The sequence below is a fragment of the Ahaetulla prasina genome, chromosome 7, assembly GCF_028640845.1.
Source record: "Ahaetulla prasina isolate Xishuangbanna chromosome 7, ASM2864084v1, whole genome shotgun sequence".
NCBI lineage: Eukaryota > Metazoa > Chordata > Lepidosauria > Squamata > Colubridae > Ahaetulla > Ahaetulla prasina.
The window spans coordinates 46,277,872-46,299,624 of NC_080545.1; the positions used below are offsets into that span (position 1 = coordinate 46,277,872).

General features: G+C 33.4%; 1 protein-coding gene across 7 annotated transcripts in view; it reads left to right on the top strand.

The window, feature by feature from the left end:
- Positions 1-21,753, top strand: part of USP15 (ubiquitin specific peptidase 15) — a 71,044-nt gene that overhangs the window by 32,007 nt on the left and 17,284 nt on the right. For 5 of the 7 annotated variants that reach the window (XR_009156126.1, XM_058191169.1, XM_058191170.1 and 2 more), the window contains 9 exons: positions 3,652-3,796; positions 6,425-6,598; positions 6,919-7,077; positions 8,947-9,171; positions 10,967-11,050; positions 11,140-11,234; positions 11,369-11,560; positions 13,484-13,599; positions 16,191-16,463. Coding sequence is in view for 5 of the 7 variants with exons in the window: in XM_058191169.1 (XP_058047152.1) it covers positions 3,652-3,796; positions 6,425-6,598; positions 6,919-7,077; positions 8,947-9,171; positions 10,967-11,050; positions 11,140-11,234; positions 11,369-11,560; positions 13,484-13,599; positions 16,191-16,463 (1,463 nt within the window). In the remaining 2 variants the exon portion in view is untranslated. Of the gene's footprint in view, positions 1-107; positions 2,644-3,651; positions 3,797-6,424; positions 6,599-6,918; positions 7,078-8,946; positions 9,172-10,966; positions 11,051-11,139; positions 11,235-11,368; positions 11,561-13,483; positions 13,600-16,190; positions 16,464-21,753 lie in introns of those variants that run through there. The other 2 variants (XM_058191173.1, XR_009156127.1) reach the window with 2 other exon arrangements.

Here is a 21,753-nt window from a genome sequence, read left to right on the forward strand (position 1 = left end):
CCAACTCTCTGTTAGACAAATACATGTATTTAACTGTAGTCTATTGTACTGTGTGTGTGTGTGTGTGTGTGTGTGTGTGTGTGTGTGTGTGTGTATCATAAGCTCAAAAAATTATTTTTTTGATGTATATAAACTAGGCCTCAATTGATGTTATCCTTTTATTAGAATAGTGATAGTGTTATATGAAAAAGCACAACGTCTAAAGTTATGAGACAGTTATCATCTATTTAAATCACATTTTAAAATATATTATAAAATTTCAGAAACTATAAAATTGTCCTGGCTTTGTTATAAAAAGAACAGTTGTATTTCCATTTGATGAAATTGTCTGATAACTAGCAGCTGGTATTTTTTATTTTAAGTTAACACAGTTTAAGAGTAGCTTCTTAATTAAATTAATACAATGTTGTAGTTTTAAAATACAGAGGCTTCCTTGGTTTATCTACCGTATATTTTGTAATACACCTTTCTATCTAAAGTTTAGCTAAGTAATAACTTGGATATAATAGTTTATTTTTGCAAATTCTATGCTTCCTGCTGCACTGGTAAAATCCAGATGCAATCCTAGAAGTTGATTTCATATACAATCACTGTGATTTTACTTCAGCTCCTGTTACGTATTAACTTTTAAAAGCAGGTGTTTGGGCTTGCTTGGAAGAAAGGTAGGCATTTTAACAAGTTACAGTGTCTACGCATGCAGTCCTGTTAAATGATGGCTATAGTACAGTGAACAAGTTTATATTCTTTCCTCCTCCTTCCCGATTTCTTAATTTTTTAAAAAAAAATAAGATATAGTCATTTTAGTGAGAGAGAACTCCACTGAACTCACCTGGGCCAATTTTTTGAGTAGAAATGTAAGGGATCCATTTGTGGTACATTGTGATTAGCCTTTTGTTTTTAAACTACCGTCTTGAACATAGTTGGAACTGAATTGTGCTGAATTCATAGGAATTTAAATCTTACTTTATTCAATCATAAATATTGATAAACTTACAGATCTATTTTAGAATATCCTTTTTACCTAATATTGACTTACAGATACATTTTTAATACAGCATTTAAAACATACAGTCATTGTATTTTACTATTTATTGGCCTAGAAAAAGTAATAGTTTTAAAACACTATTATTCTCCTCTGGTGTTCTATTTATATAACTTGCTTCATATTTATTTATTTATTAAATTAGTATGCCATCCATCTCACTCTGAACAGTGATTCTATGTGCCTTAACACATTATTTTTCCTGCTTGATTCTTGGAGTTGAAGAACGCTGCATTTTTTTTTAAAAAAAATCCTTGTTACACTGTTCATCCCTATATGATATGCTTCTCCCCCACCCCAAAAATTTCTGAATACTTTGCTTAATGAGTGAAATAGGCTGAAATTCCTTAAATGTGCTTATTTTCCTTGTGCTCCAAAGCATCAGATTAAATCTTTCTCTATATATAAACTCAGTTAAAATGTAAAGAAAATTATGAAGCATGCAAATTCAATTGATTGCTTTTATAAATCAGCAATTTTATATGTATTAGCATCCTTAACTTCACACTACTTTTTGAATTTGTTGTATTACTGTTTTATTTCAACAATACAGGTATTGCAGCCTCTGTACTTCCAGAATGCTCACTTTACAGCATTATACACTAAAACAATATTTTCTTTTTACTAATTTCATAAATCATGAATAAGCTTTCTACTATAACTATTCTTTTAACAAGAATGTATCAATTGTGTGGATATTGTAATTAAAATTTAAATTTAAAAGGAGCACAAAAATTTTGAGCAGTGGTGCTCAAACCCCACCCCCAAGGAAATAAGAACCCTTGCTAAAATTGATTTGATAGTTCACTTGTTTGTTTTTATAAAATTGTATGTAAAGTTTTTTGTTTGTTTGTTTACATTTATATCCCGCCCTTCTCCGAAGACTCAGGGCAGCTTACAGTGTATAAGGCAATAGTCTCATTCTATTTGTATATTTTTTTTACAAAGTCAACTTATTGCCCCCCCAACAATCTGGGTCCTCATTTTACCTACCTTATAAAGGATGGAAGGCTGAGTCAAACTTGGGCCGGGCTTGAACCTGCAGTAATTGCAGGCTACTGTGTTCTAATAACAGGCTTCTTAACAGCCTGAGCTATCCCGGCCCCTGGAAGTACTGGAAAAAATTAGGAGAGGTTGTTAAAAAACATAAATATTAAGCATTATTTCTGCTTTACTACTAAAATTGTTTTTTCACAAATTTATAGAAATTCTATTTTTATATATATTGTAAATTCAGTACCTTAATTTCCCCGCTCTCTCACTAGAATATATTAATAATGCTTTTTGTCATATCTGTTTCAAGTTTATATTGCATATTTTCAGTATTATAGTTTTTAGATCTCTAATGATGTATCAGTGTTTTCCCTTGAATAAAAAGTTTAGTGTATAGAATGTGTGCCAGTAAAAACAAATTGTATACATGACAATTTGAATTCCAGGTCATGTATATTTAATAGCAGCCTGCATAGTAAAGATCCCATGCTGAATTACTTATTGGAATTGATAATTTATCATATATCGTATATCAACTATGTTCCTTTGAAACCTTGTATGATGATTAACATGCTTTCCTGGAAGAAAAAGCAAATGAAGTTGTGAAGGTATTGTTCCACAGCAATAACCTCCAATCTGCTATGTCATAATCATGGTTCTAACTTAGAACTAGAAGATGGCTTTTATTTTTGTATTGTTTAAGCAATATTAATTCTAAAATTCAGATTTAAATTGGAAAATGTATGTAGGTTACAGGTATTACATCATTTCAGTGTTGGGTAGTTAATAATAAGTATATTAGCACCAGTTTTTTTCCTTTAAAAATATTCATTACATTTTAGTAAGTTTACTGTGCATTTACTGTATTTGCACAGATGCAGCTACTACCTGTGTAACCTACTGTTTTCAGTCTCATAAGTCGCATCTCTAGCTCTCTGGCTGTGGCTGGAATGTTGATACAATTACTTATACATGTATCATGTAAATTTCACTGACCCTTGCATATATAAATATGTCTATAAATCCATATGCAAGCAAAAAAATACTAGACTCTGAAGAATGCGGTGCTTTTTATGTTTTGTACTTCATTTTTTCTTAAGAATTTTTTATCTTTGAATGCAATATAACATACTATTTAATTCTCAAAATATTTCCTACTATAAACAGATCATATCTGTATATCTTGAAGTTATAAAACAAATTAAAACACAATGCTTAAATATACTGTATGGAGCCTTTATTATTCCATGCTTATTGCTTCCTTTTGTGCTGGCATAGTAGTTAATCTAAAAACAGAATTATAATGTATTTAGCAATTTCTGATAACCTTGGAAAGCTTTATATCTTGCCTGTTGCTAAAGTTTTGCTGTTTTCAGTTTTTAGCATTTAACAGTAGCAGAATTTAACTATACTATATAGCTGGTGGTGCCAAAATTTTTAACTTTTCAACTGAAATATTAAAAAATGCTACTTTTTAAATCAAAAGTTGAAAAGGGTTTGAAGAATATTTATTGTTACTGTGTTTAAATTCACAGTCTAGCTATTTCAGCTACATGTGTATTTAAGTTAGACAGCTATAGCTCATGCAATTACAAGGGAAATATGTTTTCTTCCAGCATGAAAAATTCCAACTACTGCCTTCCTTCATACACTGCTTATAAAAATTATGACTACTCAGAACCAGGAAGACACAATGAACAGCCCGGTCTTTGTGGTCTAAGTAATTTGGGAAATACATGTTTCATGAATTCAGCAATTCAAGTAAGTGTTTCATGTCAAATAAGATTTTACTTCATTATATAAAGAGCTTTTAAAATGGAGACTGCTAGTAGAATGGGAACATTTGCTCATGGAGTGGTATCAGAATTTCAAATTTGCATTGATTTCTGTGATTTTTAAATGCTTTTATAGGGAATATTATTAAAAGGCAACTAGTTATAGAATCTTGCTTGGCTATGACTTGGTTCTTTGATATTTATTTATTGTTTTTCTATCATTTCTATCATACCCACTAATCAAAAACTGTTTAAAAACAGAGCCAAAAATGAGGAGCATAAGAAAATAAACAGAGTAGAGAACATTTAAAAACAAAATACTTATGAAGGAAAGGAAAGCTGACAACTATATTGCATCTATTATATTTCATTTGGTGCGTGTAGTTGAGTCTCAGTTCAAATATTTTCAGCCTAGCCTTTATCTTAGTTGGAATTGATATGAAGAGACAGATGTGCATTAGTTGTATTTTTTCCATAACTCCAAATAACCTAGGCCATCAGTTTCATAGGTAATATGAAGAATACAATAGAATTTTATACAGGTAGTCCTTGACTTACGACCACAATAGAGTGCCAAAAATTTGTCATTAAATGGTGTCATTAAGTGCGGTATCACATGATGACCAGACCCAGTTTTATGACCATTTTGCTGCGGTTAAGTGAGGCATCACATGACTGCAACTTGCAACCTCCTTCCAGCTTCCCCATTGACTTTGCTTGTCAGAAACCGACTGGGAAGGTCGTAAATGGTGTGTAATCGCAGGATGCGACCATCGTAAATGTGCAACAGTTGCCAAGTACCTGAATCACGATCATTTGACTGCAAGGATGCTGCGATGGACATGAGGGCAAGGACCCGTTGTAAGTCACTTTTTTCAGCACCATCACAACTTCAAACATGTGATAAACAAATGATCGTTAAGCAAGGACTACCTGTAAGACATTATAGCATAACAGGAAAGGGCAGAGCAATAATTTACCAGTGCTGCCTTCTGAAACTGGGCATATATCTAGGGATAGATTACATTTAACCTTAAAAAAAAATAGAAAAAGCCAATTTGGTGTAGTGGTTAAGATGCTAGTCTAGAAACTTGGAGCCCGTGAATTCTAGTCCTGCCTTAGACATGAAAAACCAGTTCGGTGACTTTGGACCAGTTACACTCTTATTATCCCACTCTTTTTACAGGAATGTTGTGGGGAAAATAGGAATGAGTTTTGATGTACTTGATGCATTCAGTTGTATATGAAAGCATCTCCAAAAGTAGTAGAAGTAATTTGCTCAGAAGACTTATGGAAGAATTTCTAAACTTATTTAAAACATCTGAAATTTCCAAGAAAATCAGCAAATGATTTCCCCTCTGTTTAATGTGTAAAACCCAGCCAAGAGCTGAACTGAAAAGCAATCACTTACTCCAGTGTTCTCCCTGGAATCAGATATTGATAACAGATCTCTAATTGCCTTCTGGGTCCATTTTTTGTGGTAATTGTTACTGTTGTTATTATTAGTTTCTCTGAAAGAGACTGATACCACCTTTTTTCTGAAAAGAGATGAACTTTCATGTGTAATCAAACCCTTATTAGATATTATATAGCGTCTTGATAAAGGTCAAATACAGTTTTAATCACTTAGTTATCTAATAAGACTAGTGTGGGTGATTTTTTTTATTGAGATTGCATAATTTGGAATCCAAATTGCAATGATTGTGAACAGTTTTACAGTATATCAACATAATCCTCTTGTCACATACAATTTTCTATTATCTTTGCCTCTAATCTCAATTTGGTAGCCTTTAAAATACTTAATATTTCTATCCTGAAAAAATGTAATAGTGGAAAAATTCACTAGTCTCCATTATTTCAATAAAATGAGTTTAATAACTAGTTCTTATCTGAATTCAGTTGAACAACAGAAGTTATCCTCCTCCAGCTGCAATCCAATCATCAGCACAAACAGAGCAGCACCATTCCATAGAAAAATATTCCAGAGTCTCTGTTTTCCTTTATATTAATCAGCATAGCATGAGGAACTTGATGACCTGCATTATTGTTTTAATTTGCATTGGAGCCTAACAGTAAACCACAAATTATCTGTTTCTGCATTGATTTAAAATAATCTCAAAATAGTCTGATCTTTCCATTCTTACAGGGAAGAAAAACTAGGTGTTTCAGTAGGACTCATTCAGTGAGAGATTCATTCAGAGGCTAGATATTAACTTCTCATTGTTTTATTAACATTCTGTCTAGTCAAGAAAACTGAATGAAGCATGTGTTTATGACTGGTAATGTTTTTAGACCTAAAATCCTAAGCCATTGTGGAGAAAACCTTGCCATGGAAGTTTAAGTCTCCTAGAACCATCCTCTCAAAAGTCCAACAACAAATATGGTTCAACCTTGTTGGCTCAGGCATAAAAATCAATTAGTAAAGATATTATAGACTTGAGAAAACTAGTTGCCAACTGACTCTTACTAAAATAATGTTGTAGCACTAAATCAATATAAGGATTAGGAAAGGAAAAAGACTTGATAAGGAAGTATGAAACTGAAGATGACATTGAGAGGTCCTAATACTATGCATTATACAAAAGTGTTTACTTTTATTCATATTCATTTTTAGTGTCTCAGCAATACACCTCCACTCACAGAATATTTTCTTAATGATAAATATCAAGAGGAACTAAACTATGACAATCCATTAGGAATGAGAGGAGAAATTGCAAAATCTTATGCAGAGCTCATCAAGCAGATGTGGTCAGGAAAATACAGCTATGTCACTCCAAGAGCTTTTAAAGTAAGTGTAACATAGTTGGATCCTAGAATGTTTAATTTGCTTTCAGTTATATGATTCTTCAAAACAATAAAAGTATTAAAAATAAAAAATGTACATATATTAATAAAATAGGCCCTTGAAAACTACACCTTCTTGTTTTTGTTGTTTGTTTTGATTGCAATAAATGCAGCAGTGATTCCTTTGCTTTTCCTCAATCTTATTTCACAGTATTACAATTACGCATTTTAAAACCCATGAAATTAAAATACATTTTTCCTTGATTTAACAAAAATGCCTTGCAATGTCACATGACTCCACTATAAAAATATTTTATTCCCCAGACACAGGTAGGACGATTTGCACCCCAGTTTTCAGGATATCAGCAACAAGACTGCCAAGAATTGCTGGCATTTCTTTTAGATGGTTTGCATGAGGATTTGAATCGTATTAGAAAAAAGCCTTATATTCAGCTAAAAGATGCTGATGGAAGACCAGATAAGGTAATGTACCTTTTAGGTAATAAGCCTACATGATCTGGACAAATGTTATAAATGCAAAAATGTATCTATATAATCTAGACAATTCAATCCACATCTGTCACACTGTAATAGTATGTTGGAATGACCTTGAGAAACGGGTGAGAGTCACAGCCAGAAAAATGGTCAGATAAAAGGCAGTTTATCCACAAAAGGAATGTGGACATGGCAAACATCTCTGAAGAGACTTTCACTAGTTTCTTGGGTAGTAAAATCAATGTGAGAAAAATGTACTTTTAGACATGCACAATTGTTTTCAGCTTTGTGAGATAGTCCAGACAGGAAGCATGAATTAATTCTATGGTAAGGTTACATTAGCAGAATCTTGCATATCTGAAAATACCTTTGAATATAAATCATCCTGGAGACGGTCTGTCTGTCTATATGGTTGGTAGAAGTCAACACTGACTTCTAGATGATAAAAACCAGAACTGCCCAATAAACTGAGCACAGGTGAAAAACATGATGTCATGCCTGGTGTGCAAAGATTTCAACTTTCTGATCTGAAGAGATCCCGTTCATATTTTTGAGCAGAGAAATTCTATTCCATATACAGAATTCTATCCTTGAAACTGTTAAAGAAAAGTTGTAAGGGGGGGAGCTTATGTTAATGCTAGATCTTAATTATTAAAGTGCTTGTTAGCACTTCGTTATTAAGATGCTGTGAGAAAACCTGGCTTTGAAGTATGGCATCAAATTATTTAAATAATATTTCATTTAGTTTACCAGCTTGGGGAAAGACAGGAGGAGGACAGGCTATGTAATTAAAAGTAGCTAAATACCAGAAAGAGCCCCACAGTCCTTTGAACATACTAGATTCTCTATTCCTGTCACCATATGCAATTCTCCCATTCTAGGTGCTTTTTTTTCACACAGCCAACATAAAATAGACAGCTTCCTTCTCTACTTCTCCCTCCCCTTCCCTTTTGGCATTGCTCTATATATCTCCTTTTCAATTGCTATTACATACATTATTTACATTTATACCCCGCCCTTCTCCGAAGACTCAGGGCGGCTTACAGTGTATAAGGCAATAGTCTCATTCTATTTGTATATTTACAAAGTCAACTTATTGCCCCCCCAACAATCTGGGTCCTCATTTTACCTACCTTATAAAGGATGGAAGGCTGAGTCAACCTTGGGCCGGGCTTGAACCTGCAGTAATTGCAGGCTATTGTGTTCTAATAACAGGCTCCTTACAGCCTGAGCTATTCCGGCCCTTATGCTTCCTTATGCCCTTATACCCTTATGTCCTTCTGAAATGCTTCAGAACCAAGCACTTGTCTATAATTGCTCATTTTTATCTTCCAAGAAATTTTCAGTGGAATAAGATGATTGATAATGGAAGCCACCATTTTTTCCATTTAAAAAAGAGAAACATAAATATGACCAATATGCTTTATGGGGACTGGGGAGATGTCCATGAATGCTTTCAGATCCTATATTTAGCAAATTAACTATCTCAAATTGGCATTGCATAGATACTTACTAAAGATTCTTACTTTTGATTCTATTTCTTGGCCTTGGTCAATTGGTCCTATTGCATGTTAGAATAGAAATTTATTCCCAGTGGAGACCCTAGAAATTATCCTCAACTTTGTTTGAGATAATCTGGCATTCATAATGAATATAATATAAAAAGGCTAATATATAAAGATACTAAATGTTTACCTTTCCCCAAAATTACTCAGTTCAGTTACTTTTTCCTACTGTAATCTGGATAACACTATTAGGTAGTATACGGTACATATAGCGCATGATATGTTAATTTCATTTAAATATTTAATGCTTCATATAACTTATTTGTACTATTTCAACTTTGTCTTAATTTAGGTGGTTGCTGAAGAAGCTTGGGAGAACCATTTGAAACGAAATGATTCCATCATTGTAGATATATTTCATGGACTTTTTAAATCAACCCTAGTTTGTCCTGAATGTGCCAAGATTTCTGTAACATTCGATCCCTTTTGTTATTTAACTCTTCCTCTACCGATGAAAAAAGAACGCAGTTTGGAAGTTTATTTAGTTAGACTTGATCCACTTTCCAAACCCATGCAGGTGAGAAATATATGCCACATTTTGCAGCAATAGTTGCTTTAATGTGTTAATTGAAATGGAGTTTTGTTTATTTTTATGAATTTTAAGTCATACTTTCAATTTGATACTGTGGTCCTTTCTCTTAACGATGCATGTAACTTGTAACTCTGTGTAATTTATAGTACCATCATAAAGATGGAAGCTATTCATCCCTTGAATCATAATAATATTCGCTGTTATTATTACTACAGCAAGATAACACAATAAGTCAGTAATTTGCTATGAATACTAGAATTATTATAAGACAAAAAGTATATAATAGAAAGCATTTTGATTTTTCAACATGATTGATATTAAATAATATGGTTTACAAATACAACTTTCATTGCCATTTTCCTCATAATTTTATCATATTTCTAGTTTATGAATGCAAGAGCCATGTTGATAGATCTGTGTTCTGTTAAGAAATCATCTGCCTCTCTGCTCAGATTACAGAAAATTGGCCTTAAAAACTTTTTCCCAGTATTTATAATTGTTTTTGGGATATAGTTCTATCCATAAATCTTTTTATATCATGGTAATTATAACCAAAAAAAAACTAAGCAAAACTGAACATAGAATCAGATATTTTATAGATATGATGGGAAGAAAAAAGAATCAAGTTTGGGCTTCTGGGTTAAGCAGATTTATTAGTTAAAGGTCCCAATCTTTTCATCTTTTTATCATAACTTAAGAAAATGTATCTGTTTCCACATTCTCATTATGTTATCTGTTCAAAAATCTGTTTGACTGGACAACTGTATTATTACATTAGGTCTGATAGAAGTTAAGGAACAGCATTATACTCAAGCTGCCATTCTCAAGAATCTTTGTATTTTAAAGTGAGGTTTTATTCCTAAAAGAATTGGCAGAATATGTTACAAGGCTTCCTTTAACAATGATGAAGTAGAAAGGCCAACCATTTTGTCCCAGTTTCTACATCACTTCAAATCATAAGCTTGCAGTTGAGTTTATGCATTCCTCAAAAAGAAATAAAATACATCATTATTGTTTCCAGTTTGTAGTACACTGGACCTCAGTGCTATATAGAGATTCTGTAAGGAACAAATTTTGAAAGCATTTGTTCCTGCAAAATGCAGTTTACAATTTATACGAGAAAATCCTGTTGTGTATTAGGTAGGCAACCAGAATAGTGCAAATTCAATGCTATATTTTTCTTTATTTATTCAGATCTGTTTATTTCATTAAATTGATTTGTTTGGAAAATAATACTTTAAAGGTACAGCAAACATTAACAGTAAAATGAATGCATACGTACTGTATTGGGGTGAGAAATACTAGATTAGTTAATAGTATAAGGATTCATTATAAATCATATGCATAATGAAGGAATATTATAATAATTTACTATAGCTTGAAAAACAGTAGTATGAATTGGAGGAGGATGGCTTTGAGATTCAGATATGAACATTAGTTTGTTCGAATGCTGCAAGAGGAACAGGCTGTATACTTTTCATGGTAGGCAATTGGATTTTATTACCAAGTTGTTCATTAATAGATTCCCCTTCCACCACCAAAAATTTCCTATTAAGCCACTGTCATAGCTTAGCATTCCTTTCTTTTAAAGATGGACTAGCGACTTTGATTCATATATGTTTACAGCTCATTCAAAAATTAACTCCCTAACTATATTTCTTTTCAAAAGCTCTTTTTCATATAGAATTTTCTTACATTACTTCAATATTAAATATTGGGGATTATATCCAGTTATCTTCTTTGTGTTTTAAGAATGACAGTATTGTATTTTATTTTCTAGTACAAAGTAGTAGTACCAAAAATTGGAAATATACAAGATCTCTGCATTGCATTATCAACTTTGTCAGGTGTTGCTGCAGATAAGGTATGATATTTCTCAGGTGATTCTATATCAAACTAAATATTATCTATATATCTAAAACAAATATAAAATAAATTGTATTTCTTTTTTAGATGATCGTTACTGATATATATAATCATAGGTTTCATAGAATATTTGCAATGGATGAAAATCTAACCAGTATTATGGAACGTGATGACATTTACGTGTAAGTTCAAATATATAGTCAAAATAATATTTTTTCTCATAAATTGTATATGATTTAATTAAATTATATAAAAATTTGGCCTAATTTAAAATAAGTATTTGTGTTTTTGTTTGATTTCATTTTTGCTGCTTTAGATTTGAAATTGCCATCAACAGAACTGAAGATACAGAGCAAGTTGTAATTCCAGTTTGTTTGAGGGAAAAGTTTCGTCATAGTGGTTATAGCCATCATAGTGGTTCAACACATTTTGGACAACCTTTCCTTATAGCAGTGCCTAGAAATAACACAGAAGATAAACTGTATAACCTTCTGCTATTAAGAATGTGGTAAGTGTAAAAGAGAAATGCTACAGTGCATTTAACTTATATCAGAAATATTTGCACATCGCAAATGTAGATGATCTAGCAAAAGATAAAAGACTTTAAACTGCTTTTTCTGAATCCATGGTTAATCTTAAAAGGAAGGATCAGCAATGTCTGCCTTTATTTACTTATTTCATTTCATTCATTTCTTTGTTGTTGTTTAGTTGCGAAGTCATGTCCAACCTATCACGATCCCATGCACAACGTTCCTGCAGGCCTTCCTATCCTCTACCATCCTCTGGAGTCCATTTAAGCTCATGCCTACTGCTTCAGGGACTCCATCCAGCCACCTCATTCTCTATCGTCCCGTTCTTCTTTTGCCCTCAATCTTTCCCAGCATTAGGTTCCTCTCCAGTGAGTCCTTCCTTCTCCTTAGGTGGCCAAAGTATTTCAATTTCATCTTCAGGATCTGACCTTCTAAATTGCAGTCAGGGTTGATCTCCTCTAGGACTGACTTGTTTGTTCGCTTTGCAGTCCAAGGGACTCGCAGGAGTCTTCTCCAGCACCAGAGTTCAAAGACCTCAATTCTTTGGCGCTCAGCCTTTCTTATGGTCCAGCTTTCACAGCCATACATTGCAACTGGGAAAACCATAGCCTTGACTATACGCACTTTTGTTGGCAGAGTGATGTCTCTGCTTTTTTAGTACACTGTCTAGATTTGCCATAGCTTTCCTCCCCAGGAGCAAGCGTCTTTTAATTTCTTGGCAGCAGTCCCCATCTGCGGTAATCTTGGAGCCCAGGAAAATAAAAACTGTTACTACCTCCATTTCTTCCCCATCTATCTGCCAGGAATTAAAAGGGATGGATGCCATGATTTTAGTTTTCTTAATGTTGAGTTTCAAGCCAACTTTTGCACTCTCCTCCTTCACCTGCATCAAGAGGCTTTTTAGTTCCTCTTCGCTTTCTGCCATTAGAGTGGTATCATCTGCATATCTGAGGTTGTTGATATTTCTCCCGGCAATCTTAATTCCAACTTTTGTTTCATCCAGCCCCGCCTTTCTCATGATGTGCTCTGCATAGAAGTTAAATAGGCAGGGCGATAGTATACAGCCTTGCCGGACTCCTTTTCCAATGTTGAACCAATCAGTGGTTCTGTGTCCAGTTTTCACTGTTGTTTCTTGCCCTGCCTACAGGTTTCTCAAGAGATGGATAAGATGGTCTGGTACATCCATCTCTTTAAGAACTTGCCACAATTTGTTGTGATCCACACAATCAAAGGCTTTGGCATAATCAATGAAGCAGAAGTTTCATTTCATTTCTACATCCATCTCAACAAATAGCTCTGAGCATACATCATGGAACATAGTAACAAATTAAAAACAATATAAACAATATAAAATAATTTCTGGTGGCACGAAGTAGAACTGTTACCATGCATGTTAATACAACCAAGAAGTGGGCCCTTAACACTCTGGGCCCTAGGCCCAGCGTACAATCTTATGAAAGGCCAGCAGGATCAGATTCAGTCAATATGTGAAAGGGAGTGTGTTCCAGTGCGTAGGGGCTATGGCAGAGAAGGCAGATCTTCTGGTCACTACCAGTCCAGTTATACTCTTCAGTAACTCTGTGTCTTAAGGCCATTGGCCCATTCAATTAGTAATCTTAGGAGATCGTTTGAAAATCATACAAGGATTTCTAGATATTTAAAATAAATAATCCTTGACTATCTGTAAATATTGCAAGATAACTTATAACATAAAAATAGAGCAATTTTTATCAAGTAATGCTTTTATCAAGTAATGCTACTGTAGCACAACTACAAAATACAAATATAGCACTACTCGATTTCCAAACTTTTTTTATGGTTAATTTCATTGCATTGTATAAATGTTTTAAAAAAGTATTGTAACAAGAAGGTTGGTATAATAATTGATTTGTGCATTTCAGTCGATATGTGAAAACCTCTGCTGAAACAGAAGACACTGAAGCATCTCTCCAGTGCTGCAAGGATAATAGTATCAATGGTAATGGTCCAAATGGAATTCATGAAGAAGGATCTCCAAGTAAGGCTTCAATTTAAAAAATTGCTCTAATGTTAAACTGTGTTGTCTTCCTTTAAAGCTTATTTTGCCTTGTCAATTGCCTTTCAGCATCTTGGTTATCCTTAATCCATAATCCTTATTAACATTCTAATAAATGTAGAAAAAAAACACTCCCTAATACTTATGAAGCTAAAAAGTACAAACATAAGGGACTTTTTTGTTGTCATACGCTCAAATCTTATTTCATATACTGTATATTGTAATTCACAGTTAGTGTGTACTGTGTTAAAAGTATGTTATTAAAAGAGGTTAATACTTTACATGTCTCATGAGATTGCTCTGTTCTCTTTTAAAATAGATGTATGTTATATAGAGAAATTGTAAAAGAAAGTGGCTTTGTAATAACAGTGCTCTTTTATCTAATAGAATGGTGCCATTTATATTTATTTTTGTTTCATTTGGATGCTATACAATTATAATTATTGGGCAGAAAGATTGAATAAAATTTTAAAGAATCAGAGTTACTCTTTTTTTAATAGTCCTTTATAATTAGCCTATATAGTCAAATAAGTTGGAAATTGCTTAAAATAGTTTAGTATAGAATATACACAGATTCTTAAGTTTTCTCCTTTATTGTTCTGAAATATTTGAGTTCCTAGACCATTTACCCCTTCTCAATAGCCAGTGATATCCTCAATCCTATAGTATTTAAAGAAATATCTTAATTGATTAGAATCCATATTATTTATTCTTAATAACATTCCTTTGGCTTAATAAATCATCCAAATGTAAGGTAAATCAGGCAGGTTTTTCCCATCCTGGTTTCTCAATGGGCATAGTTTATACAGGTGAAACTCAAAAAATTAGAATATTGTGCAAAAGTTCATTTATTTCAGTAATGCAACTTAAAAGGTGAAACTAATATATGAGTTAGACTTATTACATGCAAAGCGAGATAGTTCACGCCTTGTCATAATTTTGATGATTATGGCTGACAGCTCATGAAAACCCCAAATTCACAATCAGAAAATTAGAATATTACATGAAATCAATAAAACAAGGATTGTACATAGAAAAATATCGGACCTCTGAAAAGTATAAGCATGCATATGTACTCAGTACTTGGTTTGGGCCCCTTTTGCATCAATTATTGCCTCAATGCGGCATGGCATGGATGCTATTAGCCCGTGGCACTGCTGAGGTGTTATGGAAGACCAGGATGCTTCAATAGTGGCCTTCAGCTCTTCTGCATTGTTCGGCCTCATGTCTCTCATCTTTCTCTTGGCAATGCCCCCTATGGGGTTCAGGTCAGGCGAGTTTGCTGGCCAATCAAGCACAGTAATCCCATGGGCATTGAACCAGGTTTTGGTACTTTTGGCAGTGTGGGCAGGTGCCAAGTCCTGCTGGAAAATGAAGTCAGCATCCCCATAAAGCTCTTCTGCAGAAGGAAGCATGAAGTGCTCCAAAATCTCCTGGTAGACGGCTGCGTTGACCCTGGACTTAATGAAGCACAGTGGACCAACACCAGCAGATGAGATGGCTCCCCAAATCAACACAGACTGTGGAAATTTCACACTGGACTTCAAGCATCTTGCAGTGTGTGCCTCTCCATTCTTCCTCCAGACTCTGGGTCCTTGGTTTCCAAATGAGATGCAAAAGTTGCTCTCATCAGAAAAGAGGACTTTGGACCACTGAGCAACAGACCAGTTCTTTTTTTCTTTAGCCAGGTAAGACTCTTCTGATGTTGTTTGTTGTTCAGGAGCGGCTTGACAAGAGGAATACAACATGTCCAGGATCCATCTGTTGCGTGGTGGCTCTTGATGCACTGACTCCAGCCTCAGTCCACTCCTTCTGAAAGTCCCCAACACTTTTAAATGGCCTTTTCCTGACAATCCTCTCCAGGCTGCGGTCATCCCTGCTGCTTGTGCACCTTTTTCTTCCACACTTTTCCCTTCCACATTATTTTCTATTAAGGTGCTTTGATACAGCACTTTGGGAACCTCCAACTTCTTTTGCAATTACCTTTTGAGGCTTTCCCTCCTTATGGAGGGTGTCAGTGATGGTTTTCTGCACAACTGTCAGTCAGCAGTCTTTCTCATGATTGTGATTCCTACTGAACCAAACTGGGAGACCATTTAAAGGCTCAGGAACCCTTTGCAGGTGTTATGACTTAATTAGCTGATTAGAGTGGGACACTTTGAGCCTAAAATATTGAATCTTTTCACAATATTCTAATTTTCTCAGATTGTGAATTTGGGGTTTTCATGAGCTGTAAGCCATAATCATCAAAATTATGACAAATCAAGGCGTGAACTATCTCGCTTTGCATGTAATGCGTCTATCTCATATATTAGTTTCACCTTTTAAGTTGCATTTCTGAAATAAATGAACTTTTGCACGATATTCTAATTTTTTGAGTTTCATCTGTATACAGTTCTGTTAATCTAGTTTTATGCATATGTTTCAACTTCTAACACGAACAATTTGTAAATTTGTGTTTCAGAATTTTATATTAGAAAGAGATAGTCATACTGTAACTCTTCAATTATGCCTTGATTTTACAATCTACATATCCAAAGATATTCACTGTATCATTATGTCTTCTATCACAGGTGAAATGGAAACTGATGAACAAGATGATGAATCTAGCCAAGATCAAGAACTACCATCTGAAAATGAAAACAGTCAGTCAGAAGATTCTGTGGGAGGTGATAATGATTCTGAAAATGGATTATGCACAGAGGATTCCTGCAAGGATCAACTTATAGGGCACAAAAAACGATTGTTCACATTCCAGTTCAACAGCTTAGGCAATACAGACATCAATTACGTCAAAGATGATACCAGACATATACGATTTGATGATAGACAACTTAGACTAGATGGTAAGTTTTATACTGGAATAAATCAGATTTTTGTAAATGTTACAATTATTATTTGGTCGATGAATAAATAATACTTGTCATCTTTTAGGGAAAATCCTCACAAGAAAGTATACAATGAAAATGATAAATAGAATATATATATTTAAAAAGCATTAAAAATATTGCTGCGATATAAAATCTTTCATACTAATATATATCCCCTACCATAAAACCATAATGCACTTCCCAAATTTTGCTCATTGTTGGCTTTTTTATTTTTTCAATCAGAATTTCCCCTTGTACCTTGCCAGACACATTTAACAAACAAATCCCTTTAGTTTTTGTATTTATTCTTACCATTTTTCACTTTTATAGAGGAACAATAATGACATTCTTCCAGTGGTGAAATTCAGCCGGCTCTATCCGGATCACGTGATCTGGTAGCACTGGTTGTGAGAGGCTCTGCCCACCCACCCGGACATCATCACATCCCATTTTTTAACCCTCTGTGCATGCGCAGAACGCTCTGCGCATGCATAGAGGAGGCACGTGCGAATATATTTGCAAACTAGTAGCGAAAGTAAGTGAATTACCACCTCTGTATTCTTCCAAATGACAGATTGTTCAGATTCCCATTTAACAAGTTAAAAGTGACTCCATAAACAAACCATATCAATGTATTAATATTTTTCCCATATGTCATATATATCTGTAGATTATTTTTCAATGTTTACTCCCAGTTTTATGAATTCCTTCTTATCCATATTTTCTTGAACTCCAACATTTGTAGATAAGTTTTAATTCCGTACTTCAGTGTATCACTTTCATTCCCATTCAGATCTCTAAACTACTCCTTCCAGCCCGCTTTCACTTCAGATTCATCCCAATCATTTAATATTTTTAAAATGTCTTTATTCTGCTGTTGTTTAAATATTTTTAACCATATCCAAAACAATTTCAACTGACAGGGTCCAGGTAGAGAACTTTCTTTCCCATTACCCCCACTCTATGGAGCACTCTCTCCCCAGAGGTGAGATAAGCCCCCACTCTCCTGACCTTCCAGAAAAGCATGAAAACATGGTTCTGTTGCCTGCTTGAGACACACAGAGAAGCATGCAGCAATGGGGCTAGATAGTGCCTGAAATCCTTCCCCTGCGTTTTAATTAATTTTTTTTATTGAAAAAGTTTTACAACAACAATTAAATTTTTCCCCTCCCTTCCCCCCTCCCTCCAAAACCCCCCTCCCCCTCCCCGACTTCCCGGAGCAAACACAAGGTATAGTTCAATAAACAGTCATACATTAAATTTTTAAAATCTAACACAATTATAATCCTTCTCTCTCACATAACCTGACGTCTTCCGTTAAAATCAAAAACAACATTCAACATTCAAAGGCAGTCTGAAATTTCTTAATCTGATATCTATTTTCAATATAATCAGTCCAATTCTTCCATTCGTTTAGATATTTTTCTTGAGTACTGTCTTTCAAGAAGGCTGAGATTTTAGCCATCTCAGCCAAATTGGAAACTTTCAATATCCATTCTTCTGTTGTGGGTAATTCTTTTTTCTTCCAATATTGTCCAATCAACAGTCTTGCTGCTGTTATTAAGTTCAAAATCAACTTAGTCTCAATCACTGTACAGTCTGTTGTTATTCCCAAAAGAAAAAATTGCAGTAGGAACTTTATCTTCTTCTTCAGAACATTCTGCATAATCCACCAAATTCTTATCCAGAAAGACTTAATTTTCTTACAAGTCCACCATACATGAAAATATGTAGCATCATCACAATTACATCTCCAACATTTCGCTTGCATATCTGGATACATACATGATAATTTCTTAGGATCTAAATGCCATCTATAAAACATCTTATAAAAATTTTCCCTTAAATTCTGCGCTTGCGTAAACATTTCTAACTCAAATTTTTTCTCATGTTTCCAACGTTATTGGTTCCTGAATATTCTGTGCCCATTTTATCATACAATCCTTTATTAAATCTCTTTCAGAATCTATTTCTATCAACACATTATACAATCTCTTTATATGCCCCTGGGTTTGATTTCTAATTTGTTTAACCAAATTTTCTTCATTTTGAATAATACCAATTTTCTGATCTTCTTTCCATCTAGCCTTTAACTGTCCATATTGAAACCAAGTATAATTCCTCCCTTCTTCTTTTAATGTATCCAAAGATTTTAGTTGTAGATTTCCCCTCTCATTATATAAAAGATCTTTATAAGTAATCATTTCTTGTTCCTGTTCTATATTTATATTCTCTACTGCGTGCCGAGGACTTGCCCATATAGGAATTTTATAATTTAACTTATAATAATATTTTTTCCAGACACACAGAAGAGAGATTCTCAACACATGATTCTTAAAAGCTTTATATATTGTTGTGACAAAATAAATAAATAAATAAATAAATAAATATTCAAAATCCTTTTCTCCATCAAATTAAACCAATCACTTATTACAGGAAGAACAACTGCTTCATAATACAATTTTAAATTAGGCATTTTTAATCCTCCTCTTTCCCGTGTATCTTGCATTATTTTCATTTTAACTCTTGCTTTTTTCCCTTCCCATATAAATCTATTAATTCCAATCTGCCATTCTTCCAAATTTTTATCTTTCTTAATTATTGGTATCATCTGAAACAAGAACAAGAATTTAGGCAAAACATTCATTTTTGTAGCTGCTATTCTTCCTAACAAAGATAATTGTAATTTTTTCCAAGTATTCATTTCCTTCTGAATTTTTTTCCATAACACATCATAATTATTCTTATACAATTTTACATTTGATGAAGTAAGAAAAACTCCTAAATATTTAACCTTTTTTACAATTTCAAATCCTGTTATTTCCTCTAGTTTTTCTTTCTGGTTCTTAATCATATTTTTGGTTAACACTTTTGTTTTATTTTGATTCACTTTAAACCCTGAGACCTTTCCATATTGATTAATTACTTCCAACAAATATACACTTGAATTTATAGGCTGAGTCAACATAACAACCAAATCGTCTGCAAATGCTCTGACTTTGTATTCATGTCTTCTAATTCTAATACCCTCTATCTCCCTTAACTCTCTTGTCTTATCCAATAAAGGTTCCAAAGACAAAATAAACAATAAAGGTGATAAAGGACACCCCTGCCTTGTTCCTTTCGCAATTTTAAAACTATCTGTCAAACTACCATTAATTATTATCTGAGCTGTTTGCTCTCCATAAATTGCCCCAAGTATTCATATAAAACCATTTCCAAATTGCATTTTATCTGTTAATTTAAATAAAAATTCCCAGTGCAAATGATCAAAAGCTTTCTCTGCATCCAAAAATATAAATGCTGCCGGAATCTGATTTTTCTTTTCCAAATATTCCAATAAATTCACTATCTGCCTAACATTATTCCTCATTTGTCTCCCTTTTATAAAACTAGACTGGACAATATGAATCCTTTGTTGTACAATTTCCATTAACCTATTTGCCATTATTTTCACAAAAATCTTATAATCATTATTCAAGAGTGAAATCAGTCTATAATTCCCAGGCTTAGTACAATCCTGATCCTCTTTTGGTATCAATGAAATAAAAGTAGTCCTCCATGATGGTGGCACTCCTCCTCCCATCTGTATCTGATTAAATAACTCCATAAGTGGACCAACTATCTCATCCTGTAAATTTTTATAATATATTGCTATAAGTCCATCTGTGCCTGGGGATTTCCCTATTTTTAATTGCTTTATTACCAAAATAATTTCCTCAGAAGTTATAGGCCGATTCAACTCTTCCCTTTGTTCATTAGTTAAACCTTTGACCTTATATTCTTTCAAATATTTATCAATATCCATATTCAATATTGTATCTCTAGCATATAAATTTGTATAATATTCCAGGAAACCTTTTTTAATTTTATCCTCACTTTACCCTTGTATTCAATTCTTTCAATAGTACGTGCTTTCTGTTTTTTCCTTAACATAAGTCAGCCACCTTCCTGATTTATTAGCATTACAAAAAGTATTATGTTTAGCATATTGTATGTTTATTGCCACCTGATCTGCCATTAACATATTAAATTGACTCTGTAATATCTTTATCGCATCCCTAGTTTTTGAATCATATGGGTTATGTGCCAATAATTGTTGTTTCCTCTGAATTTCCTCTTCTAAATACCTACGCTGTTTTTGTAGTTTTCTCCTCTGTCTATTGTTCATATATATTAGGATTCCTCTCATAAAGGCCTTACTCGCATCCCAAACCATTTCTATTGATGTTCCCTTATTCAAATTATAATCAAAAAATTCTTTCATTTGTTTTTTGCATTGATTTACATTATACTCATATTTAAACAAATTCTCATTTATTCTCCATGATCTTCTCCTCCTCCTTGTTGCAATTCCATCCATACTGGACTATGATCAGTTAAACACCTTGGAAATATCTTCGTTTTCTTAACCCTAGAAAGCAAGTCATTAGTAATTAATATAAAATCAATACATGAAAAAGATTGATGTCTATCCGAAAAATAAGTATAATCTCTACCTTCAAAATTCTGTGTTCTCCAAATATCTCTCAACTCAAGATCTTCCATCATCTCAAAACAAGATTTGGGCTATCTTGCATGCGTAGGAATTTTCTTAGAAAGAGTTTTTTTGTCTTTTTTAATATCCATTACACCATTCAAATCTCCTAATATAATAAACGTTTTATAATCCCATGAAGTCAATTTTTCATGTAACAATTTATAAAAATTTTCTTGTTGTTGATTAGGTGCGTAAATACCAATCAAAAGTGTCTTTTTTCCTTCTAATAGCAATTCAATAGCTATATATCTTCCTTGAGTATCCGCTTCGATTAATTTAGCTGTATATTTAATTTCAAATATATCACTATACCATTTTTCTTATTCGGAGATGAAGAAACAAAATGTTTACCTAATTTTGAGTTAATCAAATATTTCTGATCTGATAATTTAATATGTGTCTCTTGCAAACAAATCACATCATTTTTAAATTGTTTCAAATAATGAAATAATTTTATTCTTTTCTGTGCTGAGTTCAAACCATTAACATTCCATGTCAAGAATTTATTTGCCATCACTGGCTTCTCAAAGTCTTTGAGCAATCAGCTGAAAACTCTCACTCTTCAGCCTAGCTCCTCCCACGGCTTCAGAAGTAATATCCCGTTCCTTTCTTTGTAGTTGTTCCCCTTTCTCCTTACGCCTAATAGCTCCCCTTGTCATTCTTTGTTCTTGAGGTTGTTCTTGAGATAATGACATCACAGGTGCCATTTCAACCTCCTCTCTCATT